We start from the raw sequence: 26,429 nt of genomic DNA on the forward strand, positions 1-26,429 counted from the left end.
AAGGCGCAAAAGGGAAAGCCACCCATGCTAGTCCCACGCCGCACTGGTAGCGACTGGAAAGTCCATGACGAAAAGAAAGACGTTCATCCTCCAAACACCCAACTAAATCTCCAAAATGAGGTTTTTAGTTACCACCGCAGTTGATGATGGTGGGCTTGACAGCGGAGCGGATGGAACCGGAGCCGGAGCCGAGAGCCTCAATCTCCTTGACGACCTTCATGGACTCCTCATCAGCGACCTCGCCGAAGACGACGTGCTTACCATCGAGCCAAGAGGTGACAACGGTGGTGATGAAGAACTGGGAGCCGTTGCTGTAAAAAAAAAAAGGGAAATGTTTAGTTATGGTTCTGTGGACCAGACGGGATACAAAACTGAGACTTACGTGTTGGGGCCAGCGTTGGCCATGGACAGGAGACCAGGGCGGGTGTGCTTGTGGATGAAGTTCTCATCGGCGAACTTCTCACCGTAGATGGAGCGGCCACCGGTACCCTATTCCGGTAAAATAAAGTCAGATACTGAGCATTGCGAGCATCAGGGTTAGAAAAGAAAACTCACGTTGCCACGGGTGAAGTCACCACCCTGGAGCATGAACTGGGGGATGACACGGTGGAAAGAAGAGCCCTTGTAGCCCTCACCCTCCTTCTTGTTGCAAAGCTCAGCGAAGTTCTTGGCAGTCTTGGGGACCTCGTTGGCGAAGAGGTTGAAGTTGATACGGCCAGTCTTGGCTAATGAGAGAATCAGCATCAATTCCAATTCCAATTAATGTAGCATGATGCGAGATTGCCAAGCTTTGATACTGATATCAAAAGCTGAAGGTCGGAGGCAGCAAGGTAAGATTGGGGTTGGGAGGCAAAAACTCTCTGCCCCGCCAGAAATGAGAATGACAGAGCTGATGGGATACTTACGGGTAGAGGAGCCAGCAGGGGCGTACTGGACCTCGAAGAAAGCGGAAGTGTTGGACATAGCGGCGGTTGATGAAGCGAAAGATCGGGCAGCGGGGTGGAAAGAAGTGCAATTGAAGAGAGAAGAAGAGAAGAGGGAAGAAGGTGGGGTTATTGACCTCAGTCGGCAGAACATGGTGAGGGGCAGGGCGGAGCGGGTAAACTCGGGAGCCGGGCTGTTTTGGGGTTAGCTTATAGAGGTTCGCCTAAAGACCACTTGTGCATTTTCTGCCTGAGGCTCCACTTTTAGAGCTTCTCCAGACTTTCCAGGGGGAAACATGATTGCTTCTGTTGCCTATGTCCCTGAAAGAGTCTAAAGTAAAGTGGAAATGCATTCTAACATTCACAGGACAAGGGAACAAGCTCACTTACAAAGGATATAGATTGATGAGGAATGCGAATTAACGAAGTAGAAAGAAGGAAAAAAACCGAAGCTCAATGCCAAAAAGCGTCTAGAGCTCCGTGATTATGTAATGACTTCCGGGATATCCCTGCCGAACTAGTAGTCTTGGCTACGAGAAGATATGCATCTGTTAAGGGGTAAACTTATGTTTATTCATGGATGGTCACTGAAGATATACGGAGTACGTTCATTTCACCTGTATACATTCACAATATAACGAAATAACAGCCCGATACCAGCAAGCGGTCGTGAGATAAACGAGTGAAAACAAGAGATCAGGCCGAAAAACCTAAATGGACAATAGAAAGGGGCTAAAATAAAGTACAAAGAATAAGAGAATGTGAAAGAAAAGTGACGAAGGGAAGAAACCCTGTAAATGCCACACATATCGGGACATCGTTTCGACATTGTCCACTCGTTGCCATAGATGAATAGTCGCTGAAAAGCAAGGGGCAAAGAAGAATGAGTATAAAGAAGAATTCTAGAGAAAAGAAGAAGAAAAAGTGTAGCCTCGAGTTCATGTCATGAGAAACAATGCCTCGGATCAAGCTCATCACCGGAAGTCATCGTCATCTTCCTCGTCAGCAAGTACCGATGTGGCCTCGAGGCGCTGAACAAGGTCTTTGGTCTGCCGAGCAATCTCAAATGCAATAGGAGGGAGTTTGTTCGTGAGCTCGCGCAATTGTTCAGGGGTGGTGGCGTGTTCACCCTCATCAGCAGTCGCCGCCAACCGGCCGCGGCACTGGTCCAAGGCTGCAATGACTGGCTCCGACGTTTGGCGCAAAGCGATGTCTCCACTGCGTTCCCGCATCAGGTGCTCCGTAGCGGAAACGACATTCGCAACGACGTTCGAAATGGCAGAGACATGTGTCTGGACAGTATGCAGGTTGTCCTCGGCTCGGATACTGGCCACCAAAGCCTGAATTTGCTGGACCATGCCATCTGTCTGGTCCTCGACATAGAGCTAGGATCACCCGTTAGTAAATTATTCGTCACGATATTATTCTTGAGACTCACCTTAAGCTCCAACACCTCGTGATCTTCTTGCACATGACCCCAGCCATGATTGAGGTCATTGGTAGTACCATTCTGTACAGCGTACTGAGAGTCATCCGGACGACTGATAGCACTGTAGACGGAGTTATTGCTCATCCGCTTTTGACTGGCAGATGTATCGAAATAGTCAGGGAATTGCTCCTGAGATACATCTGCCTCGTGATCTTCATCCTCCAACTCATCTACAGGAGATGCCCGGATCTTCACTACCCGTATCAAATCAACAATAGCCGTGCAAAGATGGGAGGCCGCTGCATCGAGGAGCGACACCGGAGAGAGACCACTAGAGCCCGCAAAGTTGCGCGTGGCGGTGATCATGTTGTTTGCAGTCGTAGACACCTGGCCCTTAACTTTAGCGCGCAGAGCAGCCGATCCATCCACCGGGATCGGGGAATATTCCACGTCCTGGAGAATATGGCGGACAGTTCCAATGACCATCTTGATCTGGTGGAGCACCACGTGCGATTCCTCGAAACGCGCAACGCGCAGGAGCTCGTCCACAGACAACTGGAACTTAGTAACGTGAGTATCCTTGACCAGTCCATCGGCTTGCACCAATTCATGCTCTTTCGCAACAAGACTTGCGTCGGGCCGCGAGTCGGCGAAACCACCAGACGATGTGCGAAGCTGCCGCAGCTGTGCCTTGACCTTAGCATAGCGGTTCTTCCATTCATTGGCATCTGCCTCGAGTCTGTGGACCTCGTTCGAGAGCTGTTCTTCGCGCTCCCAATTGGAGTGACTCTCGGCTGAAAGGGTCTTCATTTCCATGAGGAAAGTGGATGCCTCGCGGCGAACCTCATCGGTCACTTGTCGCTGCTGCTGCAACTCTACTTGCAGCCTCTGGTGCTGGGCCTCTAGATCATCATAGCGTGCTTGTAGACCTGCATCATCAACCCCCCGGGAAGACTCGTTGAGCTGGCTGCGAAGATCCCGTTCCATGGTGTCGTGCTCGGTTCTAACTCGCTCAAGCTCCAGCTGAAGCGAGCTGTTAAGATCCTCCGCTTTTGATACCTTGTTCTCAAGGTCATGCCGTAAGTCGTCCCACTCCTGGCGTTCGCTATGACTGATCCCGGAGGAATCTGCATCTTGTGATGACTGGGCCAGCTCCTCGTCCTTGGAGCGGACCAATTCTTCCAACTTTTCAATTTTTTCCTGAAGAATCGACACTTGCGTCTGGCTCTCCAGTAGCAGTCTCCGTTCACTATCACCCAAGGTCGTTGTAGTACCCCGTCGGCTCAGAACAGCATCTAGAGCGAACGCATCACTCCGAGCATCATCCTCGTCCTCTGGTCCCATATCATCGCTGTCCTCCACCATTGTGCTTTTATTCGGAACCATCGTATTGCTCTGGAAAGACCGAGGAAATGGTCCATCCCCATTCATACTCGGTGGGCCTCCAAGAGATCCAGAACGCGGAGGAAACGGACTGCCTGGAGGACCGCCTGACGGGTACCCTCGTCCCATACGGGAAGGAGGTCCCCGGGATGACTGCTGCGAGGTACGAGAGCTGGGCGGGCCCATATTTGGAGGCGGGCGGCCGCGGTAATCTCGGCTTGTGAAATGCGGGAAGCGGCGCTCGAGCTCACAGAAGACATCGGTCGCGAGATCTCGGAAACGCACATGGTGTAGCGCAGCAAGTCTTTGGCGGGCATGGTTGCGCTTTTCGTGGAAGTCGGGGCGAGCGGGGAGATAAGGAGGTACGTCTGGACGAGGTGGTCGTCCGGGAGGCGGCGAGGCCTGCTGCCGCCGGATCAATTCGTCGTAAACATCGGTAGAAAGTTCATGGAACTGGGTTGGCGATAGCCGCAGTAGTTTGTCCCGGGCTTTATTTGATTTCCCACCATCGCGAGCTGTACCATTCAGGAATCGTTTCAGGACCACATAATGCTGGCCCAGTATCTCTTCCATCTGACGATACCGCCTTCCATCGCGCTGAGCGTCTCCTAATGTCCCGGAACTGGATCTTGCAGCGACCGAACTGGGTGGGGATGGATTGCCGTTCGGGGTTGAAGGTGACAGCGCAGGAGGTACGCCACTAGGACTTAGGGGTGCGCTCGGAATGCCGGAAGTCGGAGGTGTGGCTAGGTTGGTTCGTGATGGGAATGTTGGTGAGAATGGTGATTCGGATTTCCCGTACTGATTTAGTCCAGACCATTCGCTGCCATCAACAGAGACAGGCGACATGGCTCCCGAACCCCCATTCATATCAGGGATAAATTGGGGGACAAATGGACACTATGAATATTCCCACGGAGTAATCAAAATAAATCCCCGTATTTTTTCTCCACCAAGATTCCAATCTGAGACAGACTGGTAAATCAGCCGTGATTCGTCAGGTTAGAGATGTGTTCTAAAAGAAACCAAGATCTAAATAGAGAGGGAAAAAAAAAGGGTTGGACGGAGTTCCCTTACGGATGATACCCGTACTTCCTTACAGGCCATGCAGATGCATCTACAGGGGTTTGTTGACGATATGATCTCAGATCTTAACTTTCCTTTCTTTTTTCTAATTTTTTATTATTTATCACTTGGCTCTCCGTAGGAAAATTCCATAAAGCTTGACAATATTAATAGTTAAGTAGAAAAAAAAACTTGGCTATATTATGTACGATACTTGTATTGGATACTGCCCAAGTGCCAAGGCCATGAGCCTGGGCAGGGGGCAGTACAACATACAATGTTTTCCTCCAGATAACATGCATACATGTACTCCGTAGGGAGTACTATAATGCATCTATACTACATTAGTATACGGAGTATATCTTGGTATATAGCAGACTACATGTGAAATAAAATAATATCTAAAGATTTACATTGAAATATCTTATTAATACTCCGTAGAAGCAAAAAAGAAGTCTAGTAATTCTAGGCCTTCGCCCCATAATTCCGTGTGGTCCCACCTATTATTTGTAAAAAAAAAGGCTTGAAAATAAATTCTTCCGGTCATATCTATGGGGTTAAAAAAAAAACACCGAAACGATTAAGTACACGTATAGCGGCTTCAATACCCGAATGCTTTGAAGCGTTGGTTCTAGGGCTCCCAAAAGGATGCCTTAGTTAGACCTCATTTGGATCTTGCCGATCCACTGACGAGGAGGGAAAAAAATATATCAGTTCCCGACGCTATCCGGTCTCCGAACAGGTCGATCTTGAGAAATCATTCCGGGTCAGTTAAGAGGGGTCTCCCATTATAATGTAGAGGCAAAGACAAGGCGGGGACTCGCCACGGGGTTTGCATCGAAAAGTGAATGGGATCGGGAGAATCATGGGCCGTAGTCACACATTTACATTGGCCCACTGCGGGCCAGGAGCTGGTCATGTCATCGTTTATTTGGAGGTCATGGAAAGGCCACGGGTGGCGCTGACGGCAGAAGACACCGGGGTTGAGGACCGGGTGGGGGCTGCGCTGCGGTTGTGGGCCATGTGTGCCTTGACGAGGTGGCCGGCGGCAAGTGCAGCGCACAAGCTGAGCTCACCGGCGAGAACGGAGGCTGCAATGATACGAGACAACTGGCGCGCGTTTTCGCCAGGAGAGGTCGAGTGAGCACCGCGCACACCCAGAAGATCGAGCATAGCACCTTGAGCTTCAAGAATGGTACCACCGCCAATGGTGCCCACCTCAATGGAAGGCATAGACACGGCGATTTGGAGGTTGCCATTGTTGCTGTTTGGGAAATTGTTATTAGCATCTCACATGTCAAAAAGTGGTGGAGAGAAAAGCTTACTTCTTCATGGTGGTGATACAACTGCTGCTCTCGACGTTCTGTGCAGGATCCTGACCAGTGGCCAAGAAAATGGCAGAGACGATGTTAGAGGCATGGGCGTTGAAGCCACCTAAACTGCCCGCCATTGCACTTCCGATCAAGTTCTTGCTGACGTTCAGCTCAACGAGTGCATCGACGTCGCTCTTGAGAACACTCTTGACAACATCACCAGGAATGATAGCCTCGGCCACGACGGACTTACCACGACCATCAGTCCAGTTGATCGCAGCAGACTTCTTATCTGTGCAGAAGTTACCGGAAAGCGAGATGATGGACATGTCCTCAAATCCACACTCCTTGTGCATGACGTCTAGCGCCTTCTCACAGCCCTTAGAGATCATGTTCATACCCATAGCATCACCAGTGGTGGTCTTGAAGCGGATGTACAGGTAGGTTCCGGCAAGAGCAGTCTTGATACTCTGGAGACGGGCAAAGCGACTAGTCGAGTTGAAAGCCGTAGTCATGATGCTCCGACCCTCCTCAGAATCGATCCAAACCTTAGCTGCGGCAGCCCGGGCCAATGTTGGGAACGTTACACAAGGACCACGAGTCATACCATCACCGGTCAGGACAGTCACTGCACCGCCACCAGCGTTGATGGCCTTGGAGCCACGACTTGTGCTAGCCACCAAGACACCTTCGGTGGTGGCCATGGGAATGAAGTAGTTTTGTCCATCGATGTTAATAGGACCAGCGACACCAAGGGGAAGGGGCAAGTAACCAATAACATTTTCACAGCAAGCACCGTGGACAAGGCCATAGTTGTAATCCTTGTATGGGAGCTTGGAGTCTTCCAAGGCAGAAGTGATAGCAGCGGTAGCAGGTGTCCGGGAGACCACAGATCTACGGATCTTCACAGCACGGGTAAAGGCATCAACACGACTCATCAAGTTCTCGTCCTCCATGGTCTTCTCCAGTGCGTAACCCGGAAGCTTTCCACGGAGAGAAAGATCGATCAGTTCCTCATCAGTAAGCATGGGCGCACGCTTTGCCTTGAGCAGAGCCTCGCATTCTTCCGCAGTCCTGGTGGACTGTTGTTCATTTGGTTCGAACTTGGGGTACACCTTCGGCGCGACCACAGGCTCGGCTGGAAGGGTGGAGGGAGTTTCGGGGTCCTTGATGCTCCAACGGGCAGCATTGAAAAGATAACCGTTAAGAATGATGCTAAGTGTCAAGGCGGCGATGATCCACTTGCTAATGATAGGGTCTTCGACGCTCTTGAGCAGACTTTCGAGAACCTTGCCACCCACGGCATCCAAGAACTGATCGGTGTACTCGATTTCAAACGAACCAGAAGCGGTAGGGGCTGCGTAGTGAACGGACGGGTACTCCAACTTGTACTTAATCGGCGAAAGGATGGTAACAATAGTTTCCTGTTTCTGGCTCTTGGCAGCCACATACACAGTATCCAGGCCATTCTCTGCCACCTTGAAAGGATCAATGGGGGTAGGGGATAGGACGCTGGAGAAACGAGAGAGTAGGCCACCGTTGCCGGTGTTCCGGAAAGGAATGGCTGACATGTTTACAACATTGATCAAGATGAGACCACCAACCATGAGAATCTTGAACCGGCGCACATTGCTAGACTTGATCTTGCGACCAAAGATGCTGGTGTCTGCCTCGCCAGATCCGGCGCTAGGCCAGTCGTTGCTAGAGGCGACATTCTCGGCAACACTGTGGGTAATGCCATCTTCTTCCAAAGCCTTGCGGAGCGCCACGTGACGCTTGATCCGAGTGATCTCAAGCTTGATGCAGAGAATCGTGGTGTAGAAGGTGAAGAGAAGCACGCAGTCAAAGAACAAGATCAAAGCCGCGAGGAAGCAGAACTGCTGGAGTCCACCTTGAACGCCAGAGGCCGCACCCAAAGCCAACAGACCGATCTCAATACAGTAATGCTGAACGATCTCGAAACCTTGGTCCTTGATCGCAGCTCCGATAGAGTCCTGGATGGATCTCGGTGTGCTCGATGCCAACGGGCGAGGAGCAGCACCGGGACGGGGTCGACGATTGTCTACAGAAGCGTTCAGAACGGCCCGAGTGAACATAATCGGCTTCTCGAATCCAATGGTCACAACCAAGAATGGGAGACCTTCGGACAGGAGGAGGAGGTTGATAGGCACACCAAGCCTAGTCGTCACGTGTAGACCAAAAAGGAATGCAAAGGTCCCAGAAAGGAGCACGGTAGCCGCAAGCCAAAAGTTCGAGCCCAATCGTCGCATCGAGAAGAAAAGTGAGACGAAGCTCAGGTGCATCGAGATGTAGCCAAGAGCCATGATAACAATGTCAATGGTTTCCGCGTGCTTGATCAGATCCACAAAAGAGTTCCATGCGTCCGCAACCCAAAGCTTTACAGCTCTGCGGGATCCGTAGGCCGGGCCACGAGCAGCTCGCATGATCCATTTCTTGGATTCCTCCTCATCCTCGTCCGTGGATGGGGTAGGGATCTCCTGCACAGCCCTCAGAAGTTCCGAGACTTGGTCAAAAGGCACAGTGTAAACGAGAGAAGCGTCATGGGTAAATTGCGAGAACAGGTTCGGGGTGTACGGCACCGAGTTGGCGGAGATATTGGCAGGGATCGGGACATCAGCAGCTGCAGGGGCAGTTGAATCGGAGTTGGTAGAATCGGGGAAGATGAGGGTTGTCAGGGCCAGGTGTTGGGCAACAGGCTTATCGGTCTAATATTCAATTAGGTCAATAATTACTTCCTGACGCCCAAAAATAAAGGATTGGGGAAAATGTGCTCACCTGGGAGTCAGTCCAGGCGTCTTCCGCCTGCCACTTCCACGAAGTTGATTCTCCGAGGCGCAGATTGCGGCTTCCCTGGAGCAAGGCATCGGCATCTACCTGCCCCGCGACACTCCGCGGGTCTTTATATGTATCAAGCAGACTACCTTCGAGGAGTCCCACGTAAGTGGTACTAGCAAGGATTGCAATCACCACGAGTGTGTGAATAGGGTGCACACAAGCCCGGCGAGAGATGGACTGGAGGCCAGACACAATCTGACGGCGGATCCAACTAGGTTGAGTTTCGCGCTCTTCCTCGGTTGAGCGAAGGCGTTTAGAGATGAACGAGGTAGCCATGGTGACGAGTCGCGAAGGAAGCGGTGAGGACGTCTGTTGAAGGCGTTGGGAGGAGTTTTTTAAGACGGTCCGCAAGGACCAGAACCTGCGAGGAAAGCCGTCGTGGAATGATGCTTTACACCAAAACCAATGCGGAGGTAGATCTTGAATTAGGATCTAATTCTATGACCGCATGTGGGCTGCACAAGTCGGTGTTATAAGGACTAGGCAGGTTCCGGGCTATTTTGTTCTATTAGTTTGAGTCACCAAATATTATATAAGATAATACATACCGAGGGAAGTAAGTTGATAAAAGGCAAAGCCCTTGGAATTGGAGATACAAAGGGAAAAAAAGTAAGGGACCCCCCTGAAGTAAAATAATAGTTGCCCGAGACCGCTGGAATTAAGTAACGCCGATGCCAAGACCTGTGGGGACTTTTCTTGCGAGGACGTTGGAGTAATTTATTTCGAGTATTTTATAACAAAGAAAAAATAAATAGAGAGGAAAAAGAATTGGAAGAATTGGAAGAATGGGAAGAATGGGAAGAACAATAATAAGCCGGATTATCAAGTCAAGCTGACAGGGATAATCTTTCTAAGCCCGGGGGTAGGATTACCCTACGAAAGGAATCCAGGCTACAAGATTTTATATACAGCCTATAATGGCTTGAATATAGGTAGAGCAGTATCGAGAAATTTGAATATTTAAATATCTATAAACATAATGGTCTACTCTGTACTTTATGCTACTGAGTACCCTTAGAGAGAAATTTTGTAGTGGCAACTTTAGTACAACCAAGCCCTAAGTTCATGGATGCACAGGCATTTCTTTATCTTCCCCTATGCATGTCGATCTTTTTGAATTATAGTCATGCGACACAACGTACATTGAACTGCATACAGATTTGAATCTCTTACAGTAAAATGTTTCTTGAATCTTCTATATTCTTGATATATTTACGTGATACGAAACGAAACGATCAGCAAAGACCCACACTCATTTCGTCCAGGCTTACTTAGTCTACTCCGTACAAAGTACGTACGTAGTATGCAGTTTTGTCCGCTTAAAGAGGAAAGCTGAAAGAAACACTCCGTAGTCGGCATCCAATCTCCGATTCTGTACCAGAAAAGAGTCCACTCAATTGCTTCTCTGCCAGTGTGGAATCCACCTGGTGGAGCTCCGGAGAAATCTGATAAAAATCTGATAACTTTTTTAACCCAAATCATCTTCTTGGACCCGGTATGTATCCATAATAAACTCGGTAACCGAACTTGCCAAGCGAAAAAGGAAAAAGATAAGATCATTTGCTCGGTGCGTTTGCTCGGCGCGTTTGTTCGGTGAATCCCAAGTATTCCGGTAAATCGGCTGGAAATTTGCAAGAACTTCTTATTCCCCTACCTAGGGCACCTCGGTAGCTTTTTTTCATTTCGTTTTAGTGCTCGTCTCTTGCTGCTTTTTTTTTCTTTTTGACTAAACTATAACATAGGTAGCCACGGCCAAGGAGCATAGCCTCTAGGGTGGGCACTCACCTAGCATTATATAAGCCCACAGCCTCGGTCCCAGGGGCCCCCAGGGCTGAGGGCTGCATTTCTGTTGTAGGCAGCCTTGCAGGCCATGTGGCTGCTTACTGCGCATCCATCTTTCGTGCCCATTACTGCTATAGATACGGAATGATTTCGATTCCTTCGTCATAAACAATATTCTATTTACGGCCGCATCTAGCTGTATACTTCCTATCTCATCTCATAGCTCCCCGTCACGGATTCGAGGGCGGCATATCCATACGTCGACAGCGAGAATGATTTTATCAATGTTCTGCGTGCGAAGCTCTCCAAGGTTACCTAAATCCGGCTCTGTTGTCTTGGAATCTGGGGTATTTTGATCACTGTGGTCGTAATCACGTATATAGACCACAATGTAGGCTCAGCCTGCAGCTGACACCATATGCCCATGAATTTTAGCGAAGATGGCAACAATTGTGGATAGACTAAGGAATTGTCACAATCAATAGCAAATGAAAAGAAGAAATCGGACCGAGATGGGACTGTATCATAGCCTCGAGCGAACGAAAGTAGATCGATACGTATTCAATGGTTGCATATATCACCATTTCAACTGCAGGGCAAGCAATGAAGAGTATATGGGTTTCTTTTGCCTAAATAGGCGCATTAGAGTTGCGAATGCAACCATATTCAGCAGACTACTTACTCAATCGAAACTGGAGCGTTTGTCCGTCAGGTCGCTAGACGGAATCACGGAATGCAAGTTAGTATGAGGATGGCCCCGCAAAGCAGGCAAATATATAATGTCGCCTTGGGGCAAAAAACATCTCTCAGGCGTTGCCTTGAAACCTGGGTTTGCTGTTCAGTTTGCCGATAAACATATATAGACCCCTCTAACAGAGTTGTTACACTTACAACTTTTCTGTCTCATTCTTGCACACATTTCAACGATCTTATGACAACCATAATATATCTAATGTCCACTGATATTTTCGATCTAGACCTTTCACATTGATCAGCTATCGCGTCCTCCATCGGTAGCAGGCCTATTCTAATAGGGCCATCAACATTCTGGAGATTACCACCATCTCAATGCCCCATGAGCTAAAAGGAACCCCATGAATACCAAGGGAGTCAATTAGTTGCATTGTTGACAGGCTCTTGTATAGGATGTGCAGCCCTAGCGATGCTTAAGCCTCACACTACTGCATAAATCTCATAGTGTATAACTACATATACAAATACCCCAATGCTGACGTACAACATAGGCCATTCGCCGTACTTATGCCAATGTTGTGTGTTCTGCCTTTTAACTGACTTTATATCTGATGAATTTCTCCCAGATATCAAAATTGGTGCCCTTGAGGCAGCTCACACATACCCCTAATAAACCATTCCGAGACATTTCGCCCCAGGAATTTAGATGGTCCGGCTTTCTACAGGCAGGTGAACAAACCACCGATGTCGGGACAGCCACCAAATACCTGTCTCATTAAGACCACGTTCCAAATGATTCTAGACAAGCCGGTCTACGTACATTGGAATCCGAGGGCTGTATGATCGTCCTATGGATTCAGTAGTACCTGGTATTGAAAACATACTTAGGGTACAAAGCATAGAAGCCTTGGGCAGTACATACTATGAATCAAATACGTATTTCTAGTATCTCAATTAAGACGGAGAAAGTAGGTTGGGCATTACGTCTAAATATTTTCTCGCGACGAATGTTTCATTCCAAAATCAGAGGTATGTATTCCGACGGTTTAATAGGGCCTCTACGGCAGGTGACATGAAATAAAAACATGCAAACAAGGCAATCTTCAGGAAATTAAAGCGCTAAAGATATCTTCTTTTATTTTTACTTTTTCTTTCAGACATATTCAAGGGGGTCTCTTTAATTTCGACTCCGACGGCGAAGCGCCCAGGGGCTACCATCAGCCAATAAGCGTGCTTACTGAGCCAACAGACCTGCAGACTCGCAACATACCTGCAAGCTTGGAATATTCAACAGTGCAGATGTCACAGCTACGCGCCAGGAGCGGAACCAAACATGTCTCAAAATATTCCGTGACTCTAAATATCTCCCGAGAATCGACCCCTCCCATCCAACCATTCCCTACTTTGTCCCAGAATTCGGCAGGGGCATTGGGGTTGTATCTCGGTCTATTAACAGGTTTGATTGTAAGACGGTTTGGTGCAGGTTTACAGTCTCTCCAATTAGATGCGAAGACTCGGAGTCAGACAATGGTTTCTTTATGTGTAACAGATTCCCTTGAAACCTTTTCATATCATTTCTATCCTTATCATCGTTGTGGCCTGGTGGTGTTTGGACTAACAATTGGACCCATTGTCTATTCACACCTATTGTCACAGGTCAATCACTCCAATGATCCTATTCATCTCGACAAAGCCTATTGTTGCAGCCTTCGACCTGGCCGCTTCATCGATCTGCTAGACTCAATAAATACGACATTTCCCGCTTGAGCAACCTCACCTCTGTTCCATATCTCTATGCTCAAATAAAGCAATACTGCAATACCTACTCGAGTTGACGCCGCTGGCCGCCGTCCTCTTTTCACAAAACCTTACTCTTACAACCTTTGGCCTCGAATCCTACATTTCCCAGACCATTATCACGATGTTGATCATCGTATTGATAGTGCTCTTTTCTCTGTACACCCCAACACAGGCTCATTCTTGGGTGGAACAACTCACACTTATTGCTCCAAATGGAACATTTGTCGGTCCTCCAGGATACGCGCGAGGGAACTACCTGCGCACAACTAAGGGCTTTAACGACCATACGATGGACTACTTGATTCCTCCCCTTTCCGACAGAAACCCGACTCGGATTCTGCCAACCGACAAAATGTGCAAGGACACCCAACAGGATCAGATTCAGTCAGATGGAAGCCCTCGACTTAAAGCCAGTGCCGGGGCGGCGGTTGCCCTTCGCTACCTGGAGAACGGCCATGTGACAAAACCCGAGGTCCAGCCAGGAAAACCCGCGAATCGGGGGACCGTTTATGTATATGGCACTACACAACCCAAGATAGGCGAGAAATTCCTTGATGTCCATGGAGCCTGGACCCAAGATGGCACTGGAGGTGATGGGCGTGGGGTGCTCCTGTCAGTGCAGAACTTCGACGACGGCCGTTGCTACGAAGCCAATGACTCGCCAATCTCTCAGAATCGACAAGCGAAGTATACTCACACAGCGACCCCGCTGATGGGAGCAAACCTCTGGTGTCAGCAGGATATTCAACTGCCTTCCGATGCTCCCAGTGGGAAACCCTACACACTCTATTGGGTGTGGGACTGGCCTACCGCTGCTGGTGTTGATCTCGGCTTACCCAATGGAAAGGCCGAGATCTACACAACTTGTATGGATGTGGATGTGGTGAGCCCGGTTGGCAAGCAGGCAATGAAGATCGAATATGCGAGTGACCAAGATCTCAACAATGCTGCGATCCCTTCGCAGTTCAATGCACTTGGCCGTCCGGTATCCTCTCCGCGGACCACTTTTGCCACATCGTTAGCTGCGACGGCGGTTCCGGTATCCTCTCAGCCGACCACTTCTACCATATCGTTAGCTGCGACAATGATTCCGATATCCTCTGAGCCTAGCACTTTTACCACATCGTTGGCTACGACAGGAGTTGAACCTATAACAGTCACAGAGACAGATTGGGTGACCAGCACAAGCTATGTATTTATGGCAAGGAGTCAACCCACTCAAAACTGAGTTGAAAGACCAAAACATCCAAGATAGGATATGCGACTGAAAATATTGAAATAACAAACTCTTTATTCCAATTGAATATCCTGTAAACCAACTCAGATGCCCTGTATAAGTAAAAACATGAAGGCATATACAAATCCCATATAAAATCCCATAGACCTTTAGTCCCAAACAGGAATAGACGAAACCAGACTTGAAACACGCTAAGGCCGGGTCACACGTGACCCTCGACGGGTTCAAGCTTCACCCATTCACACACGGCCAACTCCGTGACTCTTGAGCGGCTGCCTTGCATATCGGCTGATTCCTGCTGCTTCCTTTGTTGCAGTTCATCTCGATAAATCATATTGTCCAATAACCAATATTCCCCCCGGTCCCAAATCCACCGCGCTGATCATTACTTCAAGTTCAACCTACAACCTAGACAGGTATGACAACTTCCGTCGATTTCTCCTCAAGTATCCCATTTCCCATGTGGTCTTGATCTAATCCTTGTCACCGTGCTGTCTGCACATTCTTTCCCGCATAAGCGCTGTGCCTCCGTTACACTTATATCTGACATTGGCCCTTTCTGCAGTTTTCTGCTATATTTAGCAATTCCCTGCCCTCGAGATCGCGGAACAAACGGGTAGAACAACAGTCTCGATTTCACCAATCCAACCTTGAGCGGATTATCTACGACACAGACAGCAGAAACCCGCTGGATTTTTCTTGATTGTTGATATCGTCTTCTCGTTGTGAGATCTTCCCCGTCGCGGTTCGGCGTTCCACTCGGGCCACATTTGCCCCCCCTCCCTCGTGTTGTTTGCCGATTTACCCACCCATTCACCGTCCACCAAACCGGAGCACCTTGGGATAAACATCATTTTTTCCTTTTTGCTCCAAAAGCTTGACATCCAAGGGATGCCCCTAGTTTGAATCACACGAACCAAAAATCGTTTTTGGCCCCCTTACGACTTGGCGCTTGCTACATCGTACCTGAACTGGCTATCTCCTCGATCTCCGATCACAAGATATACCTCCCTTGTTCGAAGCGAAGGAACATCCGCTGTCTGCGACTATAAATCTCAACAACTTGGACTTGCGTCAATCGCAATGCGAAACTAGAGCGCCAACCACGCGACCGATGAACAACCCCACATTTCCCTTACTGAGATCCGCCCCGTTATTCCTCATTCCGAACCCAACTCTGGGTCTTTCTCCATGTCAACCATGATGTCCTCTCCCACATCGCAAAATATTCTGTCCACAAACAATCTCTCGGTCCTACCACCCATCCTCACTGATGGGACTGTGAAACGGTCATCGACGCATCCGAAGGATCGGCTCTCCACCTATTCCAATGTCTCGCTTGCATCACAAAATCGTTCACGCCCAGGCTCCCATGTCTTCCCCATTTTCCACACTAGCCTTCCGTATGCTCTTGTGCGAGACTTCGCCTACCCGTCCACGCACCCTCTCCATTACGGGCCTCCCCCTCCTCGCGCCTCCGGAGTCTCCACACCGGCAAGTGAACATCGACGTCTCTCCGATCCACCACCATCGTGGGATATATCACGGGGATGGTCAACAGGTCAGCCCGGCATAGAACCTCAGGTTAGCTATGTCCACCAACAGTTGCCAGCCATGTCCTTTGGGGATGGACCGCCATACAGCGAGGATGAAGACCTGCATAGCCCAGTTGTTACCTCGCGTCATCGCAAGAAGTCTTCTGATATGAATGGTCTTGTAGATGAGAGGGTCATGTCTGGAACTGGCCACGCGGGGAACAATGATCGCGGAATGCTCGTTGGCATCAACGCTGATGGCAGTGAGACTTATTATGTAAATGATGGAGACACGTCCGATGATGGGCCAGGTGGTGAGTATGTAACATATCCTGCAAATGAAGGGCGGTATTCAATCATGGGATACAGCGCCCCGGGCGGTCAACCGGGCCATGAACATGACCCTGGCTTTGAGTCCGAAGATGAGATTCCCGGTGAAAATCGGTACTCTAGAGACTATCAATTTGCCATTGGATGTCCGGATGAAGAGATGCATGGAAAAGCTGTTGCGCTATTTGACTTCACACGAGAGCATGAGAACGAGCTGCCTCTTACCGAAGGCCAAGTGATTTATGTTTCATACCGGCATGGCCAAGGCTGGCTGGTTGCAGAGGATCCCAAGACAGGAGAGAATGGTCTTGTCCCGGAGGAATTTGTGCGTCTTCTACGAGATATCGAAGGGGGTTTGACGTCGTTGAATGGAGAACCGAGCCCTGAGGTCACCGAGACCGCAGATGTCACTCTAGGGCCCACCGAGTCTGAACAAGTATCTACGCCTACCCAGGTAGAGCAACCTTCATTTGACGCTCAGTCTGAAAGCAAAGCCACCAACGGCAATACCCCAGCTGCAGGCTCAACGGAAGACACAAGTGCATCTCAATCTGCATCGGAAACCGAGGTCTCGACCAGTAAAGCGGCCGAGAACACCGACAAGCGCTCTAGCACGGTGACCAAGACCTGATCCAATCAAACACCAGTCCTGAATGGCTTTGTTCTATCCATGCAAGATCTTGGCAGTGCTCCGTGCCCGAACCTGGAGAAGACTGTTTCAAGTTGCATCCGCCATGAAACCTTCACAGCCAGCAAAGCTTGGCACTCTCCACTTCCCCAGTGACGAGATCTCATGAAACAAGTTGACTGTGCGAGTTTCATCCCTCCATACCCCTGGTGGATCACCCGCCAACTCCGAACGCCAATTCCGACCCCTAATCTCCGACCTTTCACATCTCAAAAGGTCTTTTTTTCCTTGAAGACGGTTTCGTCAGATATAAACCTCTCTCTCTTTCCAGCCTTATGTTTCTCCTCGCGATGAATTATTACCCACTGCAAGTTTCTATTAACGTATATCTCTCCTTCACGATTCCAATTCATGTCTTCTAATCATGCACATCGGGGAAACATAACCTGGGACTGAAAAGGAGAATCCTTCTTTTACTACATACCCCAAGTCTTTCACCATATTTTCGCGTCTGTTCTGTCTTCCCATCTTATTAACCCCTCGCCTTCCCTCCTGTATTTAGTTCCCTTCAGCGCAGGCGTTATACCAGCATGAGCATCAGCATAATGCCGATTCAAATCTATTAAATTACCACTTATAAGATATATTTTATTTAGATCGATTTATCTATATGATCTTGTCAATTGTCAATGTACAACAGCTGATTAACTATGAGACAAAATCTGCAATAGCTTTAAAAAACACAAATCTAAGTATCACTCACATAGACAAACCATTTAAGACTAGAAAGCAGAGTGTAAACAACATAGAAGTATGAGCAATGAAGAGGCCCTAATCTATACCAAGATACCGTCGTACTGCCAATGAATAAAGCACATCTCGACGTATAGGTTTGCGGTTAGATATGGACAGTTTTCTTCTTGATGCCACTGGAAAACACCAAGTAGGCAAAGGCAGGAATTTTTTGAGTTTTGGGACGTGTATAGAAGGAATCGCAAGGGACGACAGAATTTTACGCAAGATGGGACGAAAGCAAAAATTTCAGCAGATTTTCGCAAACTAGGTACCTAAACAGACAGCCAACAGAGAGGAGTATACAAGAACAGCGGAAGAAAGAAAAAAGACCAAATTAACTGGAATTCTGAATGCTAAAATCATGGCCACATATCGCAAATGTAAGAAGCGAGCATGGACTCAGTGGGGGAAGAAGGGGAGTGGTGATCAGGTGTTTTGCTAGCTAATTAACCAAGCAAATCATCAAAGGCTGAGCTAGACTGTTGCTTGTTCTGGGGCTGGCTTGGCGTGGAGGCGGAGCTGGAGGGAGCTGGGGCGCCCCAGATGCCGGCGCTGGCCTTTTCCTTGGCCATGCTGGCGAGGTTAGGGCCCTTGTTTGAGCCGGTGTTGGATTTCTGGATGCCGGCGCTGGCGCTGGCGGTCGACCACAGCGAGCCGAAGGCATCGCCAGAGGGCTTCTTGGCTGCTGCTGAAGCTGGCTTGCTCGATGTGCTTGATGGGGAAGCCACGGAGGACATGGAGGGACTAGCAGCGTGAGAAGACCCAGAATTTTGGGCCACGTGAACGGAAGTGAAGTAGTTGGGGGTGGCAGCTTGGTACCCGGTGGGCTTCTGCTGTTGAATCGAGGCCATCTGCGAAAGAGGAGTGGTAACCCCGCTGGAAGGAGTCGGGGTAGCAGATTTGAATCCAACTAAGCCGTTAATATTGGCACCCTGCGAGGCCGAGATTGGCTGAGGTGCAACGAATTGGGTGTTCGAACTTGTGCTGGCGGTGGAAGCTGGAGGGGGAATGGCGAACTGGTTTGACGACTGAGTAGGCTGGGTAGCCGGGGTTGCGGACTGGAAGTCGTCGAACTCGTCGTCGTCCACTGGGGATGGGTCTAGCATGTTGAGAGCACTGCTAGCGGGTTGCTTGCCGATCGAAGTGGAAGCTGTGGAAGTGACAGGCTCGTCGTCGCCAAAGTCGAAGAGGTCCTCTACAGGCGCAGGAGCTGGCTCGGGCTTCTTTGCTTGAGGCTTCGCCCGGGCGGCAGGCTCACGCGGGCGCGCGGGGGCATCTGCCTCATCATACTCGTCATATTCTTCGAAGCGGTTGGGCCGGCGTCCGGTGTCTTGGAAGTCGACGCCAGCTTGCCCTCCGGATTCCCCGCCGAAACCGCCACCATCACCGTAGACACCTCCACTGTATCCACCGTACCCCATACTCTCGCTGCCAAAGCCTCCATACCGGCCCGAGCCTGAGCTGCCCATGCCGCCTCCGACACCCATGCCACCTTCGAAACCACTGAACTTGTTGCGATTGTTCTTGGCCTTCTTCCTTTCCGTCCGAATCTGATCCACATCACCTAGCAATTTCACAAGCTCGGAGGACCGGTTGCGCACATTGATACCCTGGTCCTTGCCGTTCATATCGATGTAGTGGAACTGCCGGAGCATCCGAATCAAGGACATGTGGGATCGTGCATCATCGACGACTCGTTCGGAACCATTCTTGACAAGGAATTCGAGGAGCTGGAGACTCTATGGGTTGGTAAAAATCGGGTTAGTCAGAGCAGGCCTGCATAAATAGACATGCTTGTTGTACCTTATAGATCTGTCGCCATTCCTCCGCTGCCTTGTCGGTGAATCGCTTGTAGATAATGGGCATGATCTCATTGAGTAATTGGCTGCAATAACGAAGTCAGCGCGTGTGCATTGGTGCAGATAATACCAGGCAGCATAGACTGACTAGTTATGTGTGCCATTGGCGATATCCTGCATCAACGTGGTCGAGGCACCCCAGGGTTCATTGTTTGTAGCTTCCCGGACCTGGGTTGTGTAAGCGTTGTATCGCACGTCCGGTATTCACCCAGCGAAAGGCCGTATGGGTTCGCGCAGAGGTGAGCGATTGTATACGAACCTTGGCTTCCATCTCGGTATAGTTCATGACAGCTATGACGGAGCGGCCAAATCAGTTTCCGCAATTGTAAGACACATGCAAGCCGATTCGGGTTTGCTCATAATGCACTCGGATCCAGTGGGTTTCGAACTTACCATTCTGTACCTTGCGGACACCGGCCTTGAGGTCATACAAGGTCATGTTGCTGACCTGCTCTTTGAGGTTGGAGAAGTCCATGGTGAGGGTGACTGCTAGTCAGAACAAATACGGGGAAACGAGTATTTGACAGAAAAGATGATAGCAGCACGGGCAATTGGAAGCAAAGCACAGGGAGAATCAGAAATACCTCAGGACTAACGTGAACAGTTGGAGGGGGGAAGATGCCCGGTTTCCAGTTGGCAACCCGATTGAATGCGCCACGTCACGTGGCAACCCCTGACCAAGGCTTATATACTTCGAATGGCTACAACGATTCTACTTAAATTCTACTTTTCGCTAGCAAGGGTTTCCAGAAAATTGAATAGTTTTACAATTGATACTGAATGGTATCATACTGTGTACATGTTCGCCCGTATAAACCGAACGCTATCGCTATCGAGATCAACAAAATACCCATGGTATCTTAAACAAAGACAATAAGAAAAGAAAAAAAAAAGACAGGAAATAATAATATCAAAAAGAATGTGCACCCAATTCATCTCTCATCAAGTCCATAAGCCATGACTCTCACTCGTTATAGAACTTCTTCATGATCAAATGCAAGAAAAGGTTGACATTGACCCGCATCTGTCCGTCAAAGAAGTCCATGAATTGTGTGTTGTTGAACTGAGCCTGCAGCAAGTCGTCCAGCGGTACCTGTGCGTTGGCGCCGGGAATCATCATGACACCGCTACTCCCGTCAATGGTGAATACACCAACTTCGTTACTTGAGATGGTCAAGTCGACCCGATCCCACTGCCGCTCAGCGTAGCCCTTCCAGGCAACCAGAACACCTCGGTCCGCTAGATTGCGCGCAGAGTATTTGTAGGATCCAAATTTGAATATCTTGCCGGATTTTTGCAGCTCTCGTTGATGATCCCATTGTTTGGTGAATGGCATCAGGAATCGCTTCTTTCCCTTCTTGTTCTGTAACGTAATCATCGCCTGCTCAATGTAGTCATTGTATGTCTTGAGCTGTCCCTCCAGGTAGACGGCCTGGCCGCTGAGCCTCTGAGAGGTCAGGCGAGCACCCTCCAGTTCACGCTCGCGCTGAATTCTTCGACGATGCTTCGTGCGGATATCGATGGCGATGGCGTTCAGCAAATCCTGATAATGGTTGTGACGACTGATCTTGCCACTTTGTTCAAGTTGAAGGATGTTTTCGAGTGCAATGCCCTTGAGCTCAGCATAGCTCATAGCACCAATGTCAATTAAGCTATTGGCTTCAGAGTAGGCGCCTCGGCGAGGGTTGTTAGTGCTCAGTTCTTCTTGAACCAAAGTGCGCCATCGCTCCTCGTCCTCGGCTGTCGGTGACTTGAGCATGACCTCCATTAGGTTGGCACCACTTTGGACTCGGATGATGTAGAGGATGCATCGCTTAGTCTCCATGAAGAGCGTTTTTATATCTGCTTCGGGGTCTTGGGGATAGAGTTAGAAAAATAAACAAACAGGTAGAGGTTTTCTTGGATTTCTTACCTTCAACCTGGGCCAACTTGGGATTCAATGTGAGATTGATCTCGGTAGAGCTGACCCCCATCAATTCGTTCTCGTTACTCTTAACACTGCCAAGTTCTCGCACAAGCTCCTTGAGGATGTCGTCAGGGTGGGGACACATATAGTTAATCTCAGAGGCCACAAGCTGGTGAATCGAGAAGATGTCAGACATCTTAATGTACAGAGTAGGTTTGGCCTTGGCATAGAGATCGTTGAATTCATCGATGTCGAAATAAGCCTCTGCGTCCTGGACTGAGATCATCTGGCCCCAAATACGGCCTAGGCGCTGGATTGACTCTCCAATGTAGTTGTTCAGCGGCTGGAGATAGACATTCTCCGCCCCGAAGAGTCTGCCAGATGCAATCTGAGCGACGACCTTAGAGATTTCTCCAAGGTTTCGCTTTTGTTCTTGAGTAAGGCCCCGATCGATCACACCATACTTCTCTGGCTCCAGCACAGCAGGCTGGAAGTAATTTTTCCAGACCCAGTGGCCGACCGTCTGGAGAACAAATCCTGGGTCCTCACCAGAGAATCTCTCAAGTAGATTTTGATACATCTGCTGTGCAAGGTATCTAATACCGAATGGCATACGGTACAGGAAGTCCTCAAAGCCCAAGAACAATTGGTCAACAATGTCACGAAGATCTTGCAAATGTTGAATGAATGTCTCTCTGGTTTCAGGGTCCCTGATCGCTTCTTCTCTAGGAAGATCGGGTTGTCGGCGGCTTCGTTGGCCGGTTCGGAGCTCCTCGTTATTGATTGCGGAACGGTAGATTTGAATTGGATCACTCTCCAAATCAAGGTCTGGGTTGTCGATAACAGACTCCTTTACGACAGCCCCCAAGACGTCGCGCATGAACTTCCTGTCCCGTGATGACTTGGCATAAGAGCCGAAAAGCTTGTTCCAGAATGAAGTGCAGCGCAAATATTCAGGAAGAGATGTGAAGCTTTCAATATCCTCCTTGACGGATCGTGCCAGAAGCTTGATAAGATAATACTCCTCGCGTCGTTTCTGGGAGTATCCAAAGAGACCCATCATCAAGTGTCGGATCCGCTCATATTCCTTGTCAGAGGTGTTGACCTCGCGCAATCGCCGGAACAGGCGAGCCAGGTACTGCGATTGGGTTTGGAGAAGGAAGAAAAACACCTGATACTGGTCCAACTTCCTCCTTGAGGTCTTGTTGAGGGCCTTAAGATCATAGGGATCCTTGGAAGAAATCTCGGTGTTGGATAGCAAGTTGCCAATGTGGCCACCGAAGTGCTTTTGATGCTTGACAACTTCATCCAGAGTAATCTTGTTTTTGACTAGGAGGGCGATCTTGATATCAAGTTGACTGATGTATTGTTCAGCAAGCTCGTTTTGTCGCACTTGTTGAACAACCACCTTTCGCAGGCGCTCGAACTCGATCTCTTCGTCAAAGTCGAAATCACTATCGTTGAGAAGATGCACAAAGCCCTTGACGGTTCCAACGGGCGGGTTCTTTCCGCTTGTCAGGCTCTTATAAGCTTGTCCTTGAATGCGGGCTCGGATAACACTCTGGGCCTTGATGACCTTTTCCATGTTTTCATTATAGTGTCGACGCCTTTCCTCGAAGCGGTTGCAGATAATGAGTCCTCTGATCCGTGCTTGTAAGTCCGTGATAAAGTCCTCCTCTGCCTCAAGATCAGTCAGGATCTCGCCAACTTCCACTCGCGCGAGCATTGCCCGAGTTAAAGACTGGAGTTGAACAACTTCTTCCTCGTTATCCTCAAGGCGAGACAATATATCGCCTACCTCCATTCGCGAGACGGCAGCACGGGCAAGGGCCTGCAAATCAACAATGGCATGTTCCTCCTGCTCCAGTTCATATCGCTGCGCAAGTAGGTACCTCCTCTGAATGACCCCACGGGATCGGGACTGGAGTTCCAACATGGAAGGTTCTTCCTCGAGCAATGCAGTTCTCTGGGCATCCAACGATTCCCTCAAAGCCTGTCCCCTGAGAATAGATTGCAGCTCGATCACTGGCAATAGATGTTTTGCAAGCTCGGTACGAGTGGCTGAAATGTTTTTTCTTACAGCAGCGGCACGTGCAATAGCTTGCAGTGCAGCACACTCGTTCTCTGTCTCTTCTAGTGCTTCCAACAGCAGAGTTTGGCGTTCCCGGGCAATCAAAGCCCTGATGGTAGATTGAATACAGATAATTTGGCGCGCTTCTTTGTTGAGTAGAACCTTCATCTGAGATAGGTTTTGACGGGCAATCGACCCTCGAATAACCGCCTGCAGCGACTTGACGGGTGTTTCAACTTGTTTCACTTCGTGAGAGTGAGCATTCATCTGTCTTCTTTGCAAAGTGCCACGGATGGCAGCTTGGAGTGATTTCAGGGAACTGCCAACCTGCTTCACCTCTTGAGACTGGTCATTCATCTGTCTTCGTTGCAATGTACCACGAATGGCAGCCTGAAGCGACTTAACAGAGCTGCCAACTTGGTTCAGCTCGTGGGACTGAGCTTCCATCTGTTTGCGTTGCAACGCACCGCGGATGAGAGCTTGAAGTGGTTTCACGTCATTTTCAGCATGTCGAGACTGTTCGTATTGGTCCCCAACATTCATGCGTTGCAATGCACCTCTTATCGCGGCCTGGATCTGTTTGATGCCCGACTCTTCTCGTCGTGCGCGGGTTTGTAAGTGACTAGCCTGGGCGCGAGCCTTATGTCCCCGAATGAGGCTCTGTAAATGCAGAATATCCGTTTCCTGAGATTGCCGCCATTGCTTGTCGCCTTGTTGACCGCGACGTACAATGAATCCTCGGCTAATAGCCTGCAGTCCAACTGCAAACTGGAGCATACTTAGCCGATATTCACTAATTTGTCGTGCCCAATCTCCACGCAGACGTGATTGTAAATCAATGAGGAGGGGTTCGAAATCCCACAGATCGTTCATCGTGTTGCCAAGCTGCAAACGCAACATAGCTCCTCTGACCTGGGCCTGGAAGTCGCAGATTGAGGCCTCGTTCTCGTGCATTTCTCGATCAATACGATCCTCCTCCGATTCAACAGGCTCGGGTTCGGGTTCGGGTTCAGGATCCGCGCCAAAGTTCGCAGCCATGCCGGCAAAGCTAGGCATGCTCACACCGGCCTTATCCAGTCCTTTTTGGGTTTTCTCAAGTTCGTGGTGTTCGAACTCAAGCTGGCCAACCAAGTTACCCATGCGGAAGTCCAGCATACCATTTTTGAAGAGTAACCATGACAACGCGTGAATACAGTGGATGACCTTGGGAAGGTTTTTCTTTTCATACAAGTCGATGAGTTCGAATCGGAACAACTCTGGTAACTCAACCTCATCAAGAAATCGGAAGAACAAGGCGATGTTGTCTGAATGGCGGTATTGTAACTTTGGGTGTCGGAAAATGCGAAGGGTTTTGCCCGCATACATTGCTTGTACCACCTCCGCCAAAGTGACGCCGTCCCGCAGTCCTTCCTCCAGCTGAACGATTGGCGGGATCTGTTTCTGAATGACATCTTCAATCCACTGTTTGGCCTCTCCAATATGGCACAAATACTCGTATGCTTGGATGAATTGTCGTTGCTGGTCCATCCAATTTCCGGCCGCCCATGAGGACACCTTCGGCTTTTCGGGAGATACTGCGCCATTTCTTCCGGCTACTGATTCCGCTCGCTTAAGGCGTCGTCGGCCTTGCAACCCCACCACAGAGGCTGCGGCCGCGCCAAATTCGTTTTCGCCAGACTGCGCAAATCTCGAGAGTGTTCTAAGGTGGCCAGTAGACGATTTTTGCAACCCTTCAAGCTCGGGTGCGGAGAGGGCAGCAGTCAGCTGCGGAGGATGAGAACTATGCGATACTGTCTTTTGGGGAGACGAAGGACGCGATGTTCCGGGAACAGTAGGCCAGTGGTGAGGAGAGGTGGGCGGTGGGGGGCTTTGGGGTTCGTAGGCGTTTGTTTGATGACGCGGAGACTGGTTCTCTTGAAGATTGAGATGACGTGATTCGGGGGTGGCGGGTCGATAGTCTTTCCACGGGCGTGATTCATCAATTGTTTGGCTTCGTGAATGTCGATACCCGCCAGTATTCGCGGTTGAGGATGGTGTATTAGGGACTTGTTGTAGCGGTCGTAAAGATCGGCGAATATTGTCGTACGTTGTACCAGCATTTGTCCAATTTCCTCGTTCCATTGCGTCTGTAACAGTCGTTGCTGAGCTCATACTGCTTGCCTCACTCTTCCCTCGGGAGTGACCAAAATGGTTTGATATCGACGCATTAGAGGAGACAGTGCTAGTCCGACTAGGAGCAAATGAACTTGACGCGACGGAATATGCAGACGAGTTCGTGGACGCTGTCGACCCGTGTCGTAATGGGCTGGTGGCCTGCGAGGGAAGGTCCGTCTGGGCCCGCTTGAGGGATGGAAATTGAGTCGACATTATTTAGTATCAGGGCGGTATGCGAAAACAGATTGAAAAATGTCGCGCTCCTTTGACCACATCCCTGCTCTGGTGGTCGAAGCGGAATGCACAGGTTAAACAAGGTCTCCAAGGCCTTTCCCAGAGAGAGGTTCTAAGTTGAATAGCAAGAATAGCAAGGGCAACCTCCCACGACTTAGTTGCGAAGAAAATCCAATCGATAGAGGCGCGACTTCTGTCAACAAGCTCTGGGCTCCTGGATCCCCGATGTGGAATTGTTGACGGTGGGGGTGCAAGTGCGACCAAGATTCCCCAAAGTGGGCGCAGGGGGCACAACAAATCTCTAGATCGGGTATAGCGCAATCAGGTGATTGTGGCTTGTCGATCTCGAATCACGTGAGATAAAGAACTAAGAGATTGTGTTACTTGACAAGCCACATCCCGGACATGGATCTTCTACTAATTACTTATTTGCAGT

General features: G+C 49.5%; 6 protein-coding genes across 6 annotated transcripts; 2 read left to right on the plus strand and 4 right to left on the minus strand.

Moving 5' to 3' along the window:
- Nucleotides 1-124: 124 nt before the first annotated feature.
- On the minus strand, nt 125-4,605 carry PGRI_039900 (putative cell polarity protein; the record flags this gene model as incomplete). Its single annotated transcript, XM_040791703.1, has 6 exons — nt 125-311; nt 383-489; nt 556-725; nt 906-1,117; nt 1,902-2,308; nt 2,362-4,605. The coding sequence occupies 6 exons, from the start codon at nt 4,603-4,605 to the stop codon at nt 125-127; spliced, it is 3,327 nt and encodes a 1,108-aa protein (XP_040643977.1).
- Nucleotides 4,606-5,727: 1,122 nt separating this feature from the next.
- Nucleotides 5,728-9,245, minus strand: hmg1 (HMG-CoA reductase; the record flags this gene model as incomplete). The annotated part of the gene is made up of 3 exons (XM_040791704.1): nt 5,728-6,064; nt 6,126-8,839; nt 8,910-9,245. The coding sequence occupies 3 exons, from the start codon at nt 9,243-9,245 to the stop codon at nt 5,728-5,730; spliced, it is 3,387 nt and encodes a 1,128-aa protein (XP_040643978.1).
- Nucleotides 9,246-13,365: 4,120 nt separating this feature from the next.
- Nucleotides 13,366-14,472, plus strand: PGRI_039920 (uncharacterized protein; the record flags this gene model as incomplete). Its single annotated transcript, XM_040791705.1, has 1 exon — nt 13,366-14,472. The coding sequence occupies one exon, from the start codon at nt 13,366-13,368 to the stop codon at nt 14,470-14,472; it is 1,107 nt and encodes a 368-aa protein (XP_040643979.1).
- Nucleotides 14,473-15,681: 1,209 nt separating this feature from the next.
- Nucleotides 15,682-16,977, plus strand: PGRI_039930 (adaptor protein NBP2; the record flags this gene model as incomplete). The annotated part of the gene is made up of 1 exon (XM_040791706.1): nt 15,682-16,977. One exon carries the CDS (start codon nt 15,682-15,684, stop codon nt 16,975-16,977), a length of 1,296 nt encoding a protein of 431 aa, XP_040643980.1.
- A 1,238-nt stretch (nt 16,978-18,215) lies between these two features.
- PGRI_039940 (ENTH domain-containing protein) lies at nt 18,216-20,103 on the minus strand (the record flags this gene model as incomplete). The annotated part of the gene is made up of 5 exons (XM_040791707.1): nt 18,216-19,508; nt 19,573-19,654; nt 19,717-19,796; nt 19,888-19,919; nt 20,022-20,103. 5 exons carry the CDS (start codon nt 20,101-20,103, stop codon nt 18,216-18,218), a joined length of 1,569 nt encoding a protein of 522 aa, XP_040643981.1.
- A 489-nt stretch (nt 20,104-20,592) lies between these two features.
- Nucleotides 20,593-25,972, minus strand: PGRI_039950 (putative Ras GTPase activating protein; the record flags this gene model as incomplete). The annotated part of the gene is made up of 2 exons (XM_040791708.1): nt 20,593-21,482; nt 21,541-25,972. 2 exons carry the CDS (start codon nt 25,970-25,972, stop codon nt 20,593-20,595), a joined length of 5,322 nt encoding a protein of 1,773 aa, XP_040643982.1.
- Between the last annotated feature and the right edge of the window lie 457 nt (nt 25,973-26,429).

This window comes from Penicillium griseofulvum, assembly GCF_001561935.1.
Source record: "Penicillium griseofulvum strain PG3 chromosome Unknown contig_88, whole genome shotgun sequence".
Lineage (NCBI taxonomy): Eukaryota > Fungi > Ascomycota > Eurotiomycetes > Eurotiales > Aspergillaceae > Penicillium > Penicillium griseofulvum.